The 21,158-nt window shown below is 45.6% G+C and overlaps 1 protein-coding gene across 6 annotated transcripts in view; it reads left to right on the plus strand.

The window, feature by feature from the left end:
• The window catches only part of ZBTB38 (zinc finger and BTB domain containing 38), a 75,077-nt gene that overhangs the window by 37,986 nt on the left and 15,933 nt on the right, over positions 1-21,158 (plus strand). Inside the window, exon 5 of one of the 6 annotated variants that reach the window (XM_032852363.1) lies at positions 19,424-19,517. The exons of 4 other annotated variants lie outside the window; for them this stretch is intronic. Coding sequence is in view for 1 of the 2 variants with exons in the window: in XM_032852358.1 (XP_032708249.1) it covers positions 16,318-16,368 (51 nt within the window). In the remaining variant the exon portion in view is untranslated. Of the gene's footprint in view, positions 1-16,155; positions 16,369-19,423; positions 19,518-21,158 lie in introns of those variants that run through there. One more of the 6 variants, XM_032852358.1, reaches the window with a different exon arrangement.

The raw sequence follows: 21,158 nt of genomic DNA on the forward strand, positions 1-21,158 counted from the left end.
TAGAATTTTTAGGTCTGTTCACATTGCTCATCTGTCCCAACCTCATTTCACAGATGAGAAGATAATTGACCCTATTCTCCTAGCGCTAGTCCTCTTCCTTGCTTGTTCACAGGAAAGGATTGAGACATCATGTATGTCCTTGATATTTAAGCTGTGTATGGAGAATATAAAACGTATTTGACTTGTTCTTACTGAATTGTGCTTTATATTCCCTGTACGAAATTTAAAAATCAGATAACGGGAATATATTTTTTAAATTATACCGAGTCCTTTTATAACATTGTTGGCATTCCATTGATGGTTTGCTTCTTTTGGAGGATGCCAGTGGCCTGGAGCCTTCCAAGAAATAAGAATTTCTGTCTTCTCCCATCATGCCCAAGGGGAGAGGACAGAGCAACTTTCATGAAGTGAATTCTATGCCTTATGTGCATTATTTCAGCCATCTTAGGAGAATGTCAGAATAACTTGGTGTGATGGAAATTGAGGCAAAGAGGCTCAGTAATGCAGCCGATGAGGTTTTCATATTCTGGGGTCTGACTACAAAGTCCAGTCTCTTCTCTCCATACCCTGTGTTGTTTCCCCAGTCACATATAGAGAATGTGAAATAGATCCCTGTTCCTGATTTTAGCTTAGAGACTCCGAGAACCTTGTCCGTGATATCACTGTAACCTCAGAATTTTTGACAAAAAGCAGGTGGAGCAAAGCTAATGTGCAAACTTCCCAAAATTGTTCAGCGAATATCAGCTATGTGCCGGGTACCAGATCAGAACCCCCAACTCATGGGGCTTCCCAATCTCCCCGACCTATCCTTATGTATAGTCCACATGTTGCTGCAAGCTTTCCTTTTAAAATGAAAACACCAGTGAATTTCTACACTGGTGAGACCCATCAATTTGTGTCTTGTCATAGCTGTTACTGTCCCTATGCAGGGCTCAGTGTTCCTAGAGTTACTGTGCCAGTTGAAAGTTTAGAACCGTTCCTTGGGGGATAGCCCAGAGGTGCTCAGCAAGTGTTTGTTGGTGACCCTCTGCGGCCTTGAGGAAGGCTGCAGTGGGGAGAGGGAAAGAGCCCAGACCCCTGCAGAGAGAGTTTGGGGGAGGAGATACAAAATAGCATGTTGTGAGAGACCAGATCAACCAGGAAGCCTGGGACTTGTGCCCGCGACCCACTGGGTGACCTTGGGAAGGAAAGTCCTGTAACTGCTGGCTTGGTTTCCTCGTCTGTAACCAAGGCTTCTTCTAGCTCTAAGATGCAATAATTCTGTTCCTTCTCCAGCAGAAAAGCAGAGGGGCTGGAACAAGCAGGTGGAAAGGTGGGATGAGAGTTCAGTCCATGTTTGAGGTCAGCCAGGGGTCCTGATTTCAGAGTGCCCTCCAACTCTTCTCATAGATAGACTAATACCAGCCAGTCTTTGGGTTCTGCTTTTACTTTATATACTCTTGAGGAAAGTGTGTGAATTTAAGGGTGAGAGATTATTTGTTTTGGAGGAAATTAGGATTCTTACCAAAAGATTGAGACTGGCTGGCAGTCAATCAAAAGATAGCAGAATGGGAGGGAGGGAATCATGGTTTTCAAATTTTGTGGCTAGAAAGAACCGTAGAAATAAACTAGCCCAAACCAGCTCCTCACATTCTAGATAAGGAGACATCATAGGGTTTACTCAATATCACACAGGTAGTAGCAAACTGGGAATAGAACCCGGTATCTAATGCCCATTCTGGTACACTGTCTACAGAAGCAGGCAAGTCCTGTCTTGAGGCAGGTGATCAGGAGAGCAGAAGATGGCAGGCAGCAAGCAAAGCTTAAAGAGGGGCGGAGACTGTTCTGTTGGAGAGAGTGGACTAGAATGGCAGCTGGGCTTCTAGTATACAGTTGGACACCGTGATGCAAAAATTCCATCCTGCTGAGCACTTGGATTGACGAAAGTAGTCGAGAGGGCCACCTGGGTGGCTCAGTCAGTTAAGCATCTGCCTTTGGCTTAGGTCATGACCCTGGCCAGGGTCCTGGGACAGAGTCCTGCATCAGGCTCCTTGGTCCTCAGGAAGCCTGCTTCTCCCTCTCCCTCTGCCTGCCACTTCCGCTGCTTGTAATCTCCCTCCCTTTCTCTCACTCTGTGTCAAATAAATAAATAAAATCTTTAAAAATGTATAAAATAAAATAAAACAGTCAAGAAAAGGTCTTTTTAAACTGGGAGAGGCAGGAGGCGTTTCCTATTTTTTAAATAAAGCACTTTTTTCTCTCTTATTTCAGTGCAAATTTCTAAGCTAAAAAATAATTTAGTTTTGAGAGGAATTAAATATTTTTCTGAAGAACACAGAGAGGAAGACCCAGCTCACACTGGCCACTGGTATGCTTGTGTTTTTGCTGGCCACTTTTATGCCGTATGCTGCATTTTCATGAGAAATCCAGTGGCTGTTTAAATCCTGGAGGAACATCCTGGGGTTATTTCAGCAATCCATGAAGGCAGGCTTTGTGCAAGGTGAGATAGATATGAGCTGTCACTTCCTTCCTGCTTTGTGAGTTGGATATTGTTTCTAGGCCCCATTTTGTTTATGTTACTTTTCCTGTTCATGAGTTAGAACAACTTCTGATTATTTGTAGAGTTGATTACGATTAGATAATAAGACCACCAATTCAGTAAAAACAAAACCGAATTTATTACTTTGCCAGGCAAGAGAGACCCACCACATCTGGAATTGCAGTCTCCCCAAACTTGTGTACGTGTTCACGTAGGCATAGAGATTTCTGATTAGCGTTAGAAGGTTGATTCTCTTCTAGACCCAAAGAGGAGGATTTCCTTTTTAAAAAGTCTAGTCAGCAGGGGCCCGTGGGTGGCTCAATTGGTTGGGCCATCCGACTTTTGATTGTGGCTCAGATCATGGTCTTGAGATCGTGATTGTAGGGTGGTGGGATCGAGCCCTGGATGGGAGTGTGCTTGGGATTCTCTCTCTCCCTGTGCCCCTCCCCCTGCTTGTGTTCTCTCTCTCACTAAAATAAATCTTAAAAAAAAAAAGAAAGAAAAGAAAAGAAAAAACAACATCTACTCAGCATTCTGGTCTGTCCCTGCTTCTGTGGGCTTATTCTGGTCCTGAAGCCCCTGACACAAGCTCTGAGAGCAAGGTTTCTCAGGGTTCCCTGCTGTCTTTATGCTGGTGGGTGGAAGCAGCTGACTGTCTCATGGGAGCCAAAGCCATACGTGCCTCCCGGGTGCCTGCCGCAGACCCAAGCCTGGTGCAGCGTGTTCCACCCTTCCCTTGGACTAAGGGGGAGTTCCACTTGTGCTTTCATGGGAGGCCCACCCTGAGGAAGCAGAAGACACTAGGATAGATGAAGAAAATAGTAAGTAGCAGGGACATGAAGCCAGAAAGAGGATTTTACTCAGACGTTAGAGAACTGGCCTACCCTGAGTGCTGTGCTAAATAGGGTTTAAAAAAGAATCTGACCTTTAAATTTTGTCCTTCTGAGGTCTAGCAGTTCTGGAGTTTCTTTAGCTACTGCACTATAAGTTGCCTTTGTGCACGGAAGCACCACTGATCACCTGGGAAACACACGTTTTCCTAAATGAATGTGCACTGCAGGGTGAGTCTCTTACCCTGTTTTGTTGTATATTTAACATTCTTCATATTTGGTTTTGGTTTTGACATTTTCAGGAAATCACTCAAGAACTTTTTCACTTTTGAATCATCTATTTTAAGACTTTCTCTTCTATTTATTGTTATGAGTTTCTGATAAGGTGATTTGTGCGTCTCTATTTTAGGAAATACTTTTTGAGACCTTTTTTTTTTTTTTTTTTAAATGAAGCTTAGATGGGAGTCTTACCTCCAATCCTTGATGCTACCTTACATTAAAGATGACCTATTTCTTCGCCCCTTGCTTAGGGAGGATAAAAAAAAAAAAAAAGTCGGGTGATTAGTCATTGTGGTGTTCAGCAAACAAATCCTTTGGAGGCCTTGATTTATGTTACTGGTCAGAAAAAAAGGTTGTATCTGCCTCTAGACAGCTACTGTCATAGAAGGTAAGTGTCGTCCCAGAAGGTCCCTTGAGTGTCCTGTTTGTTGTGTTCAGGCTTCTAAACCCGGTGGCCATTTTCTGTGAGTTTGAATCCCTGTGAGAAGCTCCTCCCACCGTGGAGTCTCTGAGCATTTGTTTTCTAAAATGAAAGCACAAGCAGAAACTCGAGCTGTTCTCTGAGCAGCCTGTTCTTCAGATTTTTTTTTAGATCAGTATATTTAAAAGCATAATTTTTTAAACAGCCTACTATGGGTTTTTATCTGCAGTGGCTTTGGGTTTGTTTGGGGGATTTTCACTTTTTTTTTTTTTTTTTTTTTAGTGTAGACAGCTTATTTATTGCTGCGATTGCTCCCGGTTTCCCCCTACTCCCCGCACGCCCCCCAGATACTTTCAGCCTAACAGGTGAGTAGGGTAACTATTTGGATACCTGACTCCTGCCAGAAACCTTCCTTCAGCGTCAGTGTCATGTCTTTTGGGGTGAAATTGGAAGAAGCTCCCTGAGACTCAGTTCCTTTCCTAGTCTTCCCTCCTCCTGCCTTTTCCCTCAACCAGTTTCCCCAGGCACTTTCTTTTGTCTAAAGCGCTGTGTGTCCATCTGTGTGAACGGCCAGGGTTTTTGCAGCGTTTCCACAGTGCAGAAGCTCTTTTGCCTCTAGCGTTCGTCCAACCTCCCCATGGGCTTACCTGACAGCTCTGCCAGTCACCTGTATCTCCTGGACCATGGGAGGAGGTGACTGTTTTGCAATCCCAGGCTGCCTCGGGGATCTTTGCTGCCATGCCTGGCCTCACTCCAGAGATTGCCGTGTTGCCAGCAGTGGCTTCAAACTGGAAAAATGGGAGGGGGAAGAGAAATGATGGAAAACACGGCAGGAGGAAATGTGTATGCACGGAACGTATGTACGTGGCCTCGAATATATGAGAGCTCGGGTCTGTGAACATGATCTCTGTGCCTTGGTACCTTACCAGGGAGGGAAAACACTGGGAACCATGGGCTGTTTATTGACAGTGGGGAGGAAGTGGGGCAGAACAGGGCAAGAGTATCAGCAGCTTTTCTCCGAGAGGCCCCAGACGAGCACCGAGGCCAAAAGGATCAGCTCTGCATCCCCACCCCCAGTCCAGGGTCTCTAGAACAGAAGCTGCTTCCTCAGCTTGACCACCATTGTTCTCCCGAGCAGTTCACAAAGATTCCCTAGAGACACTTGTGATCTTAGGGCATGTGCTTTATTGTGTTGATCCCATTGTTTGAAGCCCAGACTGCTAGGTTGTCCAGGCTGCATTTCTGTGGTCTAGTTTTTGGAATTGTTACTTGTGTGACACAGTGGTGAAGCGTGGTATCGTCCAAAATACTCTGACACAGTAAGGAGCTACCTGTGAAGGCCTTTGCATTCTCAGCAGAGATTGCGTCCCTCACCACATCATCTGCTAATGATGAGCACAGAGCCTCTTTGGAAAAGGAAAGCTGGGTGCCTCCCAAGAGTATGAATCTGATTTTGTGGAGCTCAAGCTGACCTTAGGGTTAAAGCAAATTTTAGAGCAAAGTGAAGAGTTTGCTCTCTGCCGCTCTGCCCCTTAGGATTCGTATATTAAGAAATTTTCCACATGGGCATGAACAAACCGGAGGAATCCTGAAGAAATACTCTGTAACGCAAATATATTCCATGTCATGGCTTCTCACCACCTGTCCCTCATTAAGATGTAATACTTCAGTAGTTTCGGAAGCTTGAATACTGATACCTCATCACATAAATTTTAGGAGGACAATGAATCACTGTACAGAGACAGAGATGTTGTAGGCAAAATAAAACTTAGAAGTGGTTTATACTTATGTTAGTATAGATTAGGGCCTAAAGGTACATGGAGGGGCAGGAAGAGAATGTAAATGTTCAATGTGGGCTGGGTATAAGAAGATGGAATGGCAAAATGGTGGCATGACATTTTTTTAAACTACTGTAGGGCCAGATGAAACATTTCTGCAGTCTGAATCTGGCCTCTGGACTGCCTGCTTGCCAGTCAGAGAGCCACACCATCTGACTCAGCCTACCAGTCTGCATTTCCTTGGCAGCCTGCCCAGTCTTTTCCTGCAGAGTGTTGGGCTTGAAGTTCTCTAAGACCCATCCCAAAGAAAAGTCATGGCCATTGAACCTTCTTCATGTCGCAGCAAATAAGGGAGCCACTTTGGAGATAAACTGTATCCATGTCATACAGGCCAAGCGATTTGTCAGTAGAATCAGCTGCAAAACACAGCATGTATGTCCAAGGACATCTGGAGGACATCTGGAGAGGCATCAGACACAGCAGCCTTGATTAAGCTGCTCAGTGCTCCATGTGCCCATCTCAGGCTAGAACAGGAAGAATCCACCAAAGGAAGCCCCTGCCTGTTCAGGCATGGTGCCCCAAGGTAGCGGAACGGAGCGAAGACTGCAGAGGCTAATCTGGCTGGCATTGGGCCATGGGGTGACAGTGAAGGACAGCAGGCATTTTGCCATATATCTAGTCTCTGGTGTGACTGGCTCGGCCCAAAGATGCTTTCTGAAATATCAAGCAGTTAGCCATTTCCTAACTAGTCCCAGAAGGGCACAGTGTGAGAACTGGCCTCTGTCTCTGTTGACACTTGACTCACCTTCTGCACATTCTGGAATTTACAATGCCTTGCCTTTTTTCTCCATTTCTTTGTACAATTCCTGTTTTCCTTAGGGCTCTTGGAGCTGAGTCTTAGTGTCAATAAAGCACTTTAGCACAGGGCCTCTTGCATGTAGAATGTACTCAGTAAATATTAGCTCTTATTGTCATTGGCATTATCATCCTCACCATTATAGTTATTATCATTTCACCAGCAGGTAAGGGGACTTGGTTTTCTTAAACCTTCAACTCAGCCACGTACATCAGCTCTCTCGACCCTGATGTAAAGGAAGACGGATCACACCAACGTGACTCACTGTGTCAGAAAGTGTGCCTCGCGAGCTGCCCAGCTGACTCGTGCACATTAGTGCATGGGGAACACTGCTCTAGGTGGTGTGGTGAAGCCCAGGGACGGACTTGCAGAGAAACTGGTCCTTACGGGTTTGCTAGTGAGGAGATACTTCAGGATGGTCTTAGGGGGTAGGGGCTGGGATATGTACCTTTTACATCATACCGTTGGGATGTGTGATGGGGTGGTTTTGACCACACTAGGAATCTGATTCTGGAGGCTAGAATTCCCTGAATTTCCCTGATTCCCTGGCTGTGACTTTAACCTGAACATAGCACCTGGTTCCTTTCCACCTTCCTCACCTGCCATGGCTCTTAGGCCATGCAAACAATGTTGCCAAGAAGGGAAATTCCTGTGGTAAGAGGCCAGAAAACCTTCATGTGTCAGGAAAGCAACACATGTCATTGTAACTTAGGACTACAGTGCTGGAACATGTAGCAGTGTGACAAGAGGGAGTGCTGGGCTCTCAGCAAGGACTGGGGGACTCTGGGAGGCATGAGAAGGGAGGTATAACTGAACCTTCTTTAATGTTGGTGACTGAGAGTTTTGCCTGCTCCTACGGAAACATTCTGAAGGATAGAAATAACCAATCCCAGTAACCAGTGCCGCCTTGGTGACTTGTCTGGACTGGGAGCTACTAGGGTGGTGGGGACAAAATGGCCACAATATCTTAGAGATGAAATCCTAACTTCCTATCAAATTAGTTTAGAACGTGAGTTAATGGAAAGCCTTTTCAGCCTTTCAAAGCTTTCACCTGTGTTTTGAGGGTACCGTGGTCTTTGTTAATTTGTGATTGGGGTGATTTTTTCCAGTCTGCATGGTGCTGTCAGATGGCGTTGTGCCCTGCATACTGAGTGACCCGGGTCCCTTGGGCAGCATAAGACTTGGAGGTGCAGCTGTAGATCTTAGTCCCCGCACCAGCCCTCTCTCTTCCTCTTTACTCCGTCCTCTTCCTGCCACTGTCAGGGAACTTAGCTTGGAGCTCTGGATCTCAGTTCCCTCTCCCACTTATACAGAGTTGTTGCCATGGTGTCTGTAGTAGGTTGAATGGTGGCCCCCAAAAAGTACGTTCATATCGCAATGCTGTGAATATGACCTTACTTGGAAAAAGGGTCTGCAGATACACATTAGTTAAGGATCTTGAGATGAGTTCATCTTGGATTGTGGGATGGGCCCTAAGTCCAAAGACAAGGGGCATTGTAAACACCTGGAGGAGCAACACAGAAGGAGGAGAAGGCCCTGTGAAGATGTAGGCAGAGATTGAGTGACCAAATCAATCAATGACTGCCTAGAACTGGAAAAGGCAGGGAAGACTCCTCTAGAGTCTTCAGCAAGAGCACGTCCCTGATGACACCTTGATTGCAAACTTCCAGCCTCCAGAAATATGAGAGAATAAATTTCTGATGTTGTTAAGTCACCACATTTGTGGTAACCTGTTACAGCATTATTAGGAAGCTGATAACAATGTCCATTCCTAGTCTGGATTCAGAAATGCCTAGGAACTTGTTAAAAATTGATTTCTGGAGCATGACCCCTGGCCATTCAGATTCTGTCAGTGTGGGGTGGCATCCAGAAACTAAAGTTTTAATAAGGGCCTCCAGGTGATTCCAATATATCTTTTACCCCTCGGTAGTGGTATTCCCGCAGCACCTTCTGTCCGTCCACTCTGCCTTCCTTGGATCCTTTCCCTGCTTGTGTTCTCGACCACCTCCTGTGCGTCTGTGCAGTGCACATCTGTATCTTGAGCCCAGCTTCCTTTCAGCAGCAAGGTCTATTTGGGATGCCTGTTGATTGAGGGCACCACCTGCATTTCCCACGGGCTCCTCAGGGAGCACAGACTTCATTATCCTCCTCCCAAACCAGCTTTTTTATCCGGTTCCCTACCTGCCAGTGGGACATCAGGTAATGGAACTGGGCTGTCAACCTTCATTCTTCCCTCTCTCTTGATTTCCAGTGAGTTGGTTCTTATATCCAGATAGCTCTCAAATCTTTCTCCCATGTTCATTCCCCACCTTTTCCTTGTCTTCTCACTAGACTCCCTCCAGACATCCTTCTCACCAAATGGTTCCCAGAATGACCTGTTTCAAACTTGCCAAATGATTCCTGCTTAAAATCTTTTAAATGACTCACCAGTGTCCAGACTACTCATTAGAATCATCTGGAGAGTTTTGTTTTTGTTTTTTGTTTTTTGTTTTTTGTTTTTTGTTTTTAAATCGCCATACCCAGTATTCACACAAGACCAAACAAATCAGAATCTCCGGTTGGAGCCTAATGTTGGTTCTTTCTTCAGTTCCCATGAGTGATTTCAGTGTGCAGTTTAGGGTTGAGAACTTCTGGACCAGAGGATAAAATCCAAAGTCTTGGTAACATTCAAAACTCCTGACAGCTCGGTTCCTGCCAGTGTCTCCCTCTGCATCTTCATCAGGCCCTCCCCACAGCCTGTGCAGCAGCCATCCCCACCTCTTTGCCAGTCCCTCAGGGTGTCATTCGGTCTCACACCGCCCTGCCTTTGCTTAGACCTCTGCCTTGTCTAGAGGTTTTTCTCTCTTGGATTCCAAAGAAATGCTCCCTGTCTTTGAAGACTTGGTTCCACCTCTCTCCCTGACTCTTCTTCCTCAAACTCCGTTCAAAGCTGGGTCTTCCAGAGTCCTGGGCACACTTGCTGGAGCACTGTGATCATCACAGAGAGCTGTTTGTCTGCATGTCTGTCTCTTCCATTAGATAGTGCGCATCAGGAGGTTGCTCAATGAGGAAGAAATAAAGGATTAAACAAGGCCAAGGGGATAAAATAGTGTTTCTGCTTTTCTGGATAATTGGGCCCATGCTGCCTTATACCTCATCTAACACTTGTTAAAAAAACAAAACTCTACTTGGCTGTAATGAATGTAATGAAGTTGTAGTAGTTGTGGTAGCTGTATGGAATGCCACTAACTGAATACTTGCTAGCCACTGTCTCCATACTCATTGCTTCATTTAACTAACCCAATAATCATCTCCGACATTCCCATTTTACAGAATTAATTAAAATGCTGTGTGATTGGGTAGTGCAAGATGGCAGAGAACACAATGGAGTGCATGGATGATCTCCTGGCCAGCAGTGTTAATGGTGTGTCGGCTGGTCAGGAAAAACTGGTTCTGTTGGTCAGAACAGCTCTTGCTAAGTAGTCTTTGGAGTGGCACATACACATTTGGGACTGAATTTGGCATAAAACAAATACAGCTACTAAATATACCACTCAAAGGGTGAGATGGTGATCTATGTTTACTGACATTTGGACTCACATAAATACAGTCTTCCTTTTAAGTATGCTAGGAGTTTGTGACCCACAGTCACAAGATCAGGGTTGAAAACCCAGCCTTGCCAATTACGTGATATGTGGTATTAGGACTTTGGCTTAATTTTTCCGAGCCTCAGTGTCTTCATCTTTGAAATGGAAATATCTCACAGCCACCAGGGTATTGTGAGAAAGAAAATGAAATGGTTTGTATGAAAGTGATTTGTAAATGGTCGGGAGCTAAACAGGAGTAAGGCTGGATGTCCTTGGCCTTGTCCCATGTTTCGGTCCAGAAGGTTGCCCTTTGAGAAGTGTGAGGATGGGGAAAGGTGGTATTCTGCTAGGTTAGTGAATATGGGCCCTGAAACAGTTGCAGGTTATCTGGTTTCCCAGTGGGGCAGAGTACGGGGATGCTGTGTCTTGAGCCCCAGAAACACAAATGGCATGAGCTAGTTAGGGAGGATGTGGGAGTGGAGACGAGTGGTTAGAAAATTAAGGTCTTGTGCTTATTGAAACAACAGAGCCGAGAGACTATAACTGCTTAGGGTTTGCATTGGTTCACCTGAAACCAAGGGCCAGCCCGGGGACCACAGTTCAACTCCACAGAGCTTGACATCTTGTTCTTTCAAGTAAAACTTTTCTTTTCTGCAGCTCAGAAGTCTTCTGGATCTCAGCACAAGAGCTCACCTACCCTGAGGTCTCAGTGTCTTGATTCTGAACACATTAATGCATTAACACAGCCAGAGCTGTTCTTTACAGAGTCACTTCCTCATCGTGTAGATTCAACCTCCTTCCTCCTCAAAAATGAAACCAAAGCTTTATCTTTTTTATTCTGATAGATTGAAAAATATTTTCCAAGTCCTGATCTTGAAATATGATCTGTACGGGTGGGGTGTGTGTGTCTGAGAAGAATAGCCACATTCTGCCACTCTCTGGAGGTGGGCACAGAAAACAGTCCTGCCCTTTTGTCACAGACATCGCCATCTTGAATTTAACCTGTTAAGTTTCCAGAGCATGAATCTGTGTGACACGTAAAAGAAATTGGTAGATCTATTATAAGACCGAAGTGACATTCTAAAAATAGCCCAACACACTGGAGATGTTGAACAAAATGAACGTGATTAAATTTAGTTAGAATAAATGAGTGAATTTTTGAGCTTCAGTTAAAAAATTCAGGCTTGGAAGTTTGGAAGCCGAGGAGGAAGAAAACAAGGAAAAAAAGGAGAACCCCATGCCAAAAAAAGAAACCTGTATAACCTAAATAAAACCAATTATCAAGCACTTATTTGCTTCATATTTGCACTTGCCGAGTGCTCAGATACTCTCATTTAATCCTCCCACACCCTGTGAGGTGTGTAGTATTCTCTCTATTTTATAGAGGAGGAGACCAAGGCTCAGGGAGGTCAGGTCCTTTCTGTGGTCATGCTGTTAGTAAGCAGGCCCCAGCATCTGCCTTTTGAGCACGGTATAGTGAAACATGTGGAACCAGAAGTCTAGCAACCAGGTTTGGTCAAACCATGAGCTCTTAGGCGAGTCATTTAACTTAACTTCTCCATGCCTCAGTTTTCTCACATCCAAAATGAGAGGCTTGGACCAAATCTAATGCTCCTTTTGTGTACAAAACCCTCTTTGCAGTGGGATAGCAGAAGGAATTTGAGATGTTTAGCCCAGGGAAGGGGCCATGCAGAGTAAAGCTTCAAAGGGCAGAGACCACAGTTAAGGGCCCCTTCTTTGCTACCAGTGAGAACTGCTCCTCTGAGGAGGAAATGCCTGTGCTGGGTGGAGCCCTCCCCACCTCCAATCTGAAGAATCTTCAGAAGCCGTTCGTGGCAAATTAAGAATGACTTAGAGTGCAGTGTCCACTAAGAAGCAGACTGTCTCTGCCTCTTGTTACCTAGAACACTCATTGTCCATTTATTTTGGAGCTGGGCCTACTCATCTGCCCATTTTCAGAAAGCTCTGGGGGACTGGATTACCAGCTACCCAGGACACAAAAGCATTTCTCCATGTGGACTCAGCACCATCTTGTGGACGCAGTTCTCTGGACTGGGGATGGGCTGTGGTCATCAAATATGTAAAAGAACCTCAAAGCAGGCTTGAAGCTCCGTTTCAGGGATTCTGTTTTTAACAGGGAATGCCTGATCTTGGAGCTGGGAACTGCCTTAGAGAACTTGCTTTTATGACCGTCATCCTGTTACTAAGCCCCTGAAGAGCCTGGAAGAGCAGCGTGGGCAGGCTCACTGACACAGTAGCCAGACTGTCCCAGGAGTCATGTTCACTAGGAAGGACATCAGTGCAGAGGCCTCCTAGGGAGGGAGCCCCAGGCTCCTTTTTCCACGGCCTCCCTTCCCCTTCCTCCCGCATCCAGCCCCAGCTCTTCTGGGGCAGAACACTGGCTGCCTGCCTCCTCTCCTTCCTGCTGGTATTGACTGTCACTCGGGGCATGACTTCTTCGTAGTGCTTCAAGGCCTCCTTCCCGTTGTGATGAGGAGGGAACAGAATGAAGCTGTGGAGAGAACATAGTGCTCAGGTTGTAAAATGCTTTGCCTGCCCTAACTCTGTCCATGAACCCTGGTGAGGCTGGCCACTTGGACGTTTTTACCATTTCTGTGTGTGAAGAAACTGAGTAATAGTCTAATTGGGGGTTCGGATGACGGTCTGAGAGCCGTCTTGCTCAGCGCCTTTACCTGGAGTGGAAGGAGCAACGCGTGGACCCAGAGAAGCCACTCGCCTCTTCTCTTATTCTTTGCTGTAAGGTTGGGAGGGGGGTTGGTGCTATCTTTAATGGGTGTGTAGGACCCCATCCCTCCAAAACAACCGTCACTAATTTTGTATGTGGCTTTATGTATCATGATGTTAACATCGTGATGCATGTACTTATTCTTTCGAAGTAAATGTTTGTTCTCACAGTTGCATTATGTACCTAGGTCAACGAATCCTCCCAAGACTTTCATATAGGAACTCTTACCCACAGTCCCTTATTTTGCTAAATATTTGTTTTTGTACTTAACTTTCCATGAGTATTTTTTAGTTAACATCTTTTCTTTTGGGGTCAGCCTGACTCCCAGCTGCTGAGCCTGTCAGAACTAGTCTTGCTCAGGCTCACTGGAAACCCGTGAAGCCTGAGACTCTCCAGGCCACCCGTCTTTCCATTCAGCTTCAAAGAAACCTCTCTGTACAAAATGTCCCCTGATTCCAACAGCCTCTCAACCGACAAGCAGTAAATTGGTTGCTATTATCAAAATGAGATGGGCTAAAGAAAAGAGTTGTAAGTATTGTTTCCCGGAATTTTCATGGAAAATTAGGGTGAAAAGAGCAATAGAATGAGATACTACATTTTATCTATGTAGTCTTATCTAATCCTATTAAGAACTAAGTTGCACTATTATATCCATTTTGTAGATTAAAAAAAAAAAACCACACAGGTTTGGGGGTGCCTGGGTGGCACAGTCAGTTAAGCATCCAACTCTTGATTTTGGCTCAGGTTGTGATCTTGGGGTCCTGGGATTGAGCCCTGTAGGGGCATCTGCCTGAGGAGTCTCTCTCTCCCTCTCTCTCAGGTAGATAAATAATCTTTAAAAAATAAAATGGGTGTGGAGGTGTTAATTAAGTTGTTCAAGTTCGTACAGCTAGTAAGTGGCAGAAATGGAACTTAAACCCAGGAGTGCGTACACAGAGGCCCTGCTGTACCCTCTGAGTCTAAAGATAAAACTGTACAGACAGAAAAAGGATAGCCCAGTGGTACAGGAGAAGGAGGGCTTAGAACTTCTATATTGATTACATCGGACAGTTGTCAAAATTTTTCTTCAAGGACTTCAGTGGAAGCTTGAACCAGAATCCCAAATAAGCGTTAAGCCCCAAATTAACCCAAATTTTTACTTTCTTTTTCTGAGCAAACCACAACCTAATGAATCCATTAAACTGAGACATAAAAAAATTCTAAAATCAAAAAACCAAAATGTTCTCTAAAATCATAACCAAACTGACATGTTACTAGATTCCTCCCCCTCCCCTTTTTTTTAACAGCCAAATAATGGAAGCAGCTACTAGATTCCTAGTTTAAAGTAAGAAGGAGGAGGTCCCAAGATGTTGCCCTCTAAAAGTTCCATGGTACTTGGGGAGAGGAATAAACATGGTCTGCCTGGAGTCTGTCTGCAGGAGAGGTGAAGAAGTAGAGCACAGTGGAAGCTTTTTTTTTTTTTTTTTTTTTAACATGTTTCCTTATTTATTTATTTTAGAGAAGAGGGAGTGGGACAGGGGAAGAAGGAGAGGGAGAATCTTAAGCAGGCTTCACACGCAATGAATGTGGGGCTGTATCTCACGACTCTGAGATCATGACGTGAGCCGAAACCAAGAGTCAGACACTTAACCAACGATCTACCCAGGCGCCCCAGGAGAGGCTTTTTTATGAAGGTAAAAGAATGTTGCTATCTAAAACATGTAACCCGATAAACTGACCGTACCCTGGCTTTGCCTGATACAGCATAATTTGAGTGATCTGACTTAAGAGGACAAGTACACACCATGGAATGTTATGGATGATTTAGTATATGTCTTAAACATTATTTTGGTCTCCTTCCTATCAAGCCTTTTACCAGAATTGCTAACAGATACCTAAGTGAATGATTTTTTTAAAAGATGACTTTTTAAAATGAATGATTTATTTATTTATTTGAGAGAGAAAGAGAGCATGAGCAGGGAGCAGGGAGGAGGAGCAGGCTCCCCACTCAGCAGGGAGCCTGATGTGGGGCTCGATCCCAGGACTACAACCTGAGATGAAGGCAGCCGCTCAACAGACTGATCCACGCATGTGCCCCAAGTTGACGTATTTTTTTTTTTAAAGTTTTGATACCTTTTTTTCCACCTGCTAAGAAGACTACTAACAACCAAAGCAACTAAAAAAAAAATAAGGGGGGGGGGAATTTAGACAATACTTGTAACTAAATACCCACATAGGAGCGAAGGCCCAGATGTAACTGCCATCTGCATTGGGGAAGAATGACCCAACTGCTGACCCTCTCTGGGATAGTAAGCACTGGGAGGGGTGTGGGGACCTCTGGGCACACAGTGAACTAGAACATTTGTCCCTGCCACTGAGGAATTTCACATTTCCTATATTTGGGGCTTGGGGCCAAGGCTTGCAATATTTTTTCCTACTGACATGTACAACTAATTATTAATTGATGATAATAATAATAATTAATTTTAGTAAGCTTTGTGCCAGATACTCCACCAAGCATCTTACAGGTATTACCATTTAATCTTCATGTTAAGCCTGGTAGATTCTATTTTTAACTCCATTTTACAGATGAGGCTGAGGTGCAAAGAGCTTAAGAAACATGCCCAGGGTCAAAGTCAGAACGTGACAGAGCCAGGTCCCTCTGACACCAAGTTCAGACTCTCAGCCACGGTCCCAGACTGGACGTGGCCAGGCCGCCTTATCCTGAATTGTCCCTTAGTAGAGCTCCGTTTCATGACTGGACTAATACAGTGCTTTGGGGTCTCTCCATCCTCCTGGTTCAGGAGCTTTATGTAATCTCTCCACTCGCTTGCCCTTTCAATACCCGCTTCTTATGGCAACCTGTGTTGTACACAGTAACCTGGTGAGTGGTAGGCATTTGATAAATACGACCTTGAAATAAAAATGGATCAAAAACTACTAATATTGGGGCACCTGGCTGACTCCTTGGGTAGAGTATGCAACTCTTGATCTCAGGGTTGTAAGTTCAAGCCCCACATTGGATGTAGACATTACTTAAAAATAAAATCTTTAATAATAATATTTATGAGCACCATATATTACTTTGGAGGGTTTTTTTTAGGAAAACAAATTAAAAGTAGAATGTTACGGAGAATTCTGAATTTCCCTAAAATATTCACCACAAGGCCACCTGGTGGCCCATATGGCATCTTTGTGTGTTTTAAAGACACAGCCCCCTCCATCTGGCAGGAGGATGCAGCCCTCTCCAGTGCACCTGCCTGGCCACACAGAGCACAGCACGAGCTGGCTCTCAGCCTCCCCTTCCTCACAGCACATCGCAGGCCCTAACCTGTGCCCTGCGTATGGCAGCCCCACTCAGGTCCAGCCAACCATTGGTGATGCATCCCACACTGGTAAGTAGGCTGGGGTCAGGAGCAGATGAGCCTTTGATACCAAGAAAGAGTTGGAAAAGCTGAGTTCTTTACTTCCTGGTGCGCCGGAACCTGAAATGGAGAGTCTGGTGTTTGCACCAGACTGCCTGGCTCTGAATCCCAGCTATGTTGCCCACGAGTTAAAATGACCCCCGTCAAATTACAAGGTCTCTCTGCGTCTCGGTTTTCTCATTTGCGAAATCTGGTTGCTGTGAACTTAATAGGGATAGTGTATACACAATGCGTAGAATGGTACTGGGTACTCGGATGTGGCTGGCCTATGACGTGAGTTTCTTCCTGTCTGACGAGAAAGTCTTATTGGGGACATTGATTCATTTGTGGTGGGATTCATTTGTGGAAGGCAGCCCAAGGGGGGCTCTAAAGCAAGCAGGAGTCAGCAGTGACTGGGTTCTTCATAGCATAGTTAGAAGTCATGGGCCAGTGCATGTGCACAGTTTTTTTTTTTTTAATATGACACAGCCACATGTTTACTACTTTGAAGTTTTAGTATTTTTTTTAAAGTTATTTTAAAAGTTTGTTTCCAATTTAGTACAAGTACTCAAGGGACAAAGGCCAAATCCCTGGAGTTTAAACTATTTAAGAACAAAATTCATCTGAGTACATTTTAAAGATTTTATTGGCTTTATTCAGTGATTTGTGAACTGGGCGGCCTCCAATGTAGCAGATAAAAAGGAGCACCGAAGAGCTATGCAAGGCAAAAGATTTTATAGGCAGACCGGAGCAAAATAAGGAAGTTATACTGGGCAAAAAGGCAGATTGGTTATTGCGAGGTTACTTTCCTTATATGGGACAGCAGGGCATCATGGGGCAGATTACTTACTTAATGCTGATCGGTTGATTCCTGATTGGTTTAAGATTCCATTTCTGGGAGAGCCAAACTAAGTTAAGTTTCAGTTTGAGGACATGGGGCTTAGCATAAGTGACTCCATTTGGGGCCTGTTGTCCTAAACAGAACAAAGCATACCGGTAGAGCCGGAAGTATTGCTCTTTTCCTTCCTTTGAGTCAAAGCAGTAATAGTAAGCTATTCTTCAGTGTTTTGAAGCTGTGTTTCAATGTTTTAACTTGTTTGAGCAGTGACAACTTTGTGGACAGTAGATGGCTCTCAGTGTGTGTATGTGTGTGTGTGTGTGTGTCTGTGTTTCCTTATACCATGTCAGAACAGCCTCCTGGCTTTTTTATGTTCAACAAAGCATAGGTGACAAATAGGACAGTTTGCATTGATCTAATGCTGGATCTAGAAAGCTTGGTAACAGTGCCTGGTATTGTGGGCTGTAGAGGGCTTGGTGTTTGGGTGCTTTTTGTTTTTGCACTCATTTAATAAAGGTTTATTAGCACCTGTTTTGTGCCAAGTCGAGTGCTGGGAGCTAGAGATACTGGTGAAACAGTTTTAGCCCTTACAGAATTTATACTCTTGTGATAAAGGCACCCATTTGTCAATACTTAATTACAATCATAATGAGTACTACGAAAGAAAAGTATGCTGAGAATATATGACAGATGAACCTAATTGAGGGGGAAAGGGTTGTTGAATGGAGGTAGGGATAGGCTGTTTCCTGGGCTAGCAGGGCATTTGGGATGCAGGAGCAGCATGTCCAGAGACCCAAAGATAGGAAGATCCTAGGCATATTCTAGGAACAGAAGGAAGGCTGATGCCGATTAGAGTGTCAGGAAATGGGGTTAAGTCTCAGAGGACTTTATAAGCCGTGGTGAAGATACTGGAATTTGGACTTAGGGTTTTAATGAGGCTCACTGGCCACGTCTCCGTTCTGTGTTTGTGGGGAGACTGCCGTCTGTCATGGAGAAAGCTCACACCCAAAGTTGGCCCTCTCCTGGAGATCTTCTTTCCGTAGTGTCTCCTGAGGCTTCATACTCATTACTCTCATGCCGTACCCTAATGGACAGGGCTCCAGCATGATCTTCCTGACCCCTGAAGCCTGCGTCATCCCCAGAGAGGGTAAATCTAAATACTCGTTGGGGGGGGAAGGGGAGGTGAAGAAAAACCCATTTTCCCGATGCATACACTTGAGATTAAGAAATCCTTGGTCTTTGTGTTCTGAGTGCTTACTTAGACTGAATTGAATCGGTAATAGACTTTAAAAGTCAATTTTTTTAATACTAAAATTTTAAAGTGCCAACGTGGGTGTTGGGTGCTTAGTCAGTTCTGGGTGGGGGTGGGGCAGACACTGTGGCTGACTGTGGTGTGTGTGGTTAGGGGGCACCTAGAGAGCGCCTCCTGCACCACCACTGTCAACCCGGCTGGCCTTGAAGAGTCCAGGCCCAAAGCCCAGTCCCTAGCAGTGTTCAGGTTGCCCTGGGGCTAGCTGCCTAGGGCAAGGGGTCTGCTTGCCTTCACTCTCAGCCTCTGCTGCCCTTCCCCAAGGACCACTCAGACACATTCTGCTGACCTAGGGTGGCTGCCCCCAGCGGTCTAGCTCTTTAATCTCAGCCTGAGTTTGTTCCTGCTGTGGGCTTCTGCAGGGGTGACCCTCTACAGTAAGCCTGCTCTTTGCATTCCATGCAGGGTAGTTCTGTGTGGCTAGATCAGGTCACCCACTCTGTCTTCCCTCCTGCTGTGCGTGCACATGCCCGTGAGGCCACGGAGTGTGGGGGACTGGGCTATGTGCTGCCGTCAGCAGTTACAGCTCTCCTGCAAGGTGGTACTTGTCAGGATGCAGACCCAGTAATACCAACTTCCATATACCCAGCACAGGCTCTGTTCATTCCCTTAACCCTGTGAGGATATGGTACTATCCCCATTTTATGTGCCTGCTGCACAGGATGGTGAAGGGGATTAAAAGAATTAATATGTGAAGTGCTTCACAACCGGAAGTACATCAGATAAAAGCAATTTTATTCTAAATTGATTGGGGAGATTCAACAGCTGCAAATTGTAATGACAATATGTATGATGCCCATATCTACCTACCCATGTCTGATACTGATTTAGAAACGTATCTATTTACAGGATGGAGTGTATATTTAGTGAATGAATATTAAGGACCTGCTGTGTGTCAGGCTCTCTTCTAGGTGCTGTAGCTACATCACGGAAGGGAAGAGTATCAAAGATGACTGCCCTTGTGAGACTTCAGTTGGAGCAGTCAGATGGATAGTAAGCAATAAAGGAGTAAATTGTGTAGTATATTGGAATGCTGTGGGTACTATGGAAAAGAAAAAAGCAGAGCAGGGTGCAGGGCACAGGGAGTGCAGGGGAGAGGGGAAGCTTGCTCTTTTTATCGGGGTAAGCCTCATTTGTGTTTTTTGTGCATGGCCACAGCACTAGTCATTCAGCAAATATTTCCCAAGTGCCTACCATGTGCCATGTCCTATAGCAGTGAACAGGGTGGATGAGGTCCTTTAGCCTCCTGCAGCTTACCTCCTGGTGGTCAGAGTGCACAGTGAACAGGCAGGCACAAACACGTGGTAATGGCAGGTTGTGATAGGTAGTATGAAGGAAAACCAGGCATGGTGAGGGCAAGTGAAAGCGGGATCAAAGACAGAGGGGGTGGTCCTTCCAGGATGACATCTGAGCTGGGCCTGGAGCATGAGAGTGAGCCAGCCACCGCCAGTATGGGGATCGGTGTGTGTAAAGATCCCAGGGCCAGAAGACACTAGGCAGGTGGAGTAAGCAAAGGGAGGCCTATGTGCTGAGCACGGAGACTGGGATGGAAGGGAGTGGACAAGTCAAGAGAGAGTGGAAAGGACCCGTGGACCACACCGGGCCCCCACAGTGAAGGGTCTGGATTTTGTGCTGACTTCAGGGGAAAGCCAGTGAAGGGTTTTAAGCAGGGATTGGCTTGATCTCATTTGTGTTTTTAAAAGATCGTCCCATGTACCGCATGAAGCATGGACTACATAAGCAGTTCTCGCCAAAGCCACCAGCTGAGCAGGACACGGTCAGTCCTCCAGCTGGTTCCAGCCCGCTCTCACTGAACCCCACTGTGTGCCAGGCACTGTTCTCTGCACTGTGTGTGCTGCGCCCCTCACTCCTCCCTGCCCAGTTCCTGGCTCATCCAGACAGAACCAGTGGTGTAAGCTGTGATTCCTTGTCGTGTGGTAGTCCTCAGAAGGCTGGGGTGCAGAGGGAGCAGGGCCTAGAGAGGGAGGGTGCCGTGGGGAGGTAGGTTTAGAAAGTTTAAGGTCAAAGCCGCAGTTGGTGTTCCGTCCCTTTCAGGATGGCCCATCCTTCTGACTGGCTGGAGAGCCATTCTTGTTCAGTAGCCAGACTATCTGACCGTTCTTCCCTCTGCCCTTCCCAAGAGGAAGCAGTTCACTGAGAGGAACAGGGCCATTACATCAGTTGGCCCTTTAGGTTCACAAGAAAATGGTATTTGGTTTTTGAAAGCAACTCCTGATGATAAGCTCACCCCAAACTGAGACGTTTCAGAGGACAGGAACCCTGTCCCTAGTCATTTTGGTAACTCGGTCCCCGCCCCCGCAGCATTCAGATTAAAAATGCCTTCCATGCCAGGAGCTCTGAGTGTCAGTGGAGCTTGGCTGAGATGAGGAACGAACACAGCACTGGAGGGCTTCAGAGATAAACACTCGAGCCTGTTGGCCGGGTTTCTTAAGCAAGCAGGTATGTGGGCAAGCTCGATCCTGAGATGAACCTAAGGTGCATGGGCTACCCTGAAACACTCTTCTGTTTGAAAAAGAGAGAGAGAAGCCAAGGACCTTTTCCCCCTTTCATCTTTCCAAACACGCAGCTTGAAATATTTAACTGAGCCCATTGCATCACTCATGAATCTGATAA

Source organism: Lontra canadensis, unplaced genomic scaffold, assembly GCF_010015895.1.
Source record: "Lontra canadensis isolate GAN:19392208 unplaced genomic scaffold, GSC_riverotter_1.0 scaffold6, whole genome shotgun sequence".
NCBI classification, from domain to species: Eukaryota; Metazoa; Chordata; class Mammalia; order Carnivora; family Mustelidae; genus Lontra; species Lontra canadensis.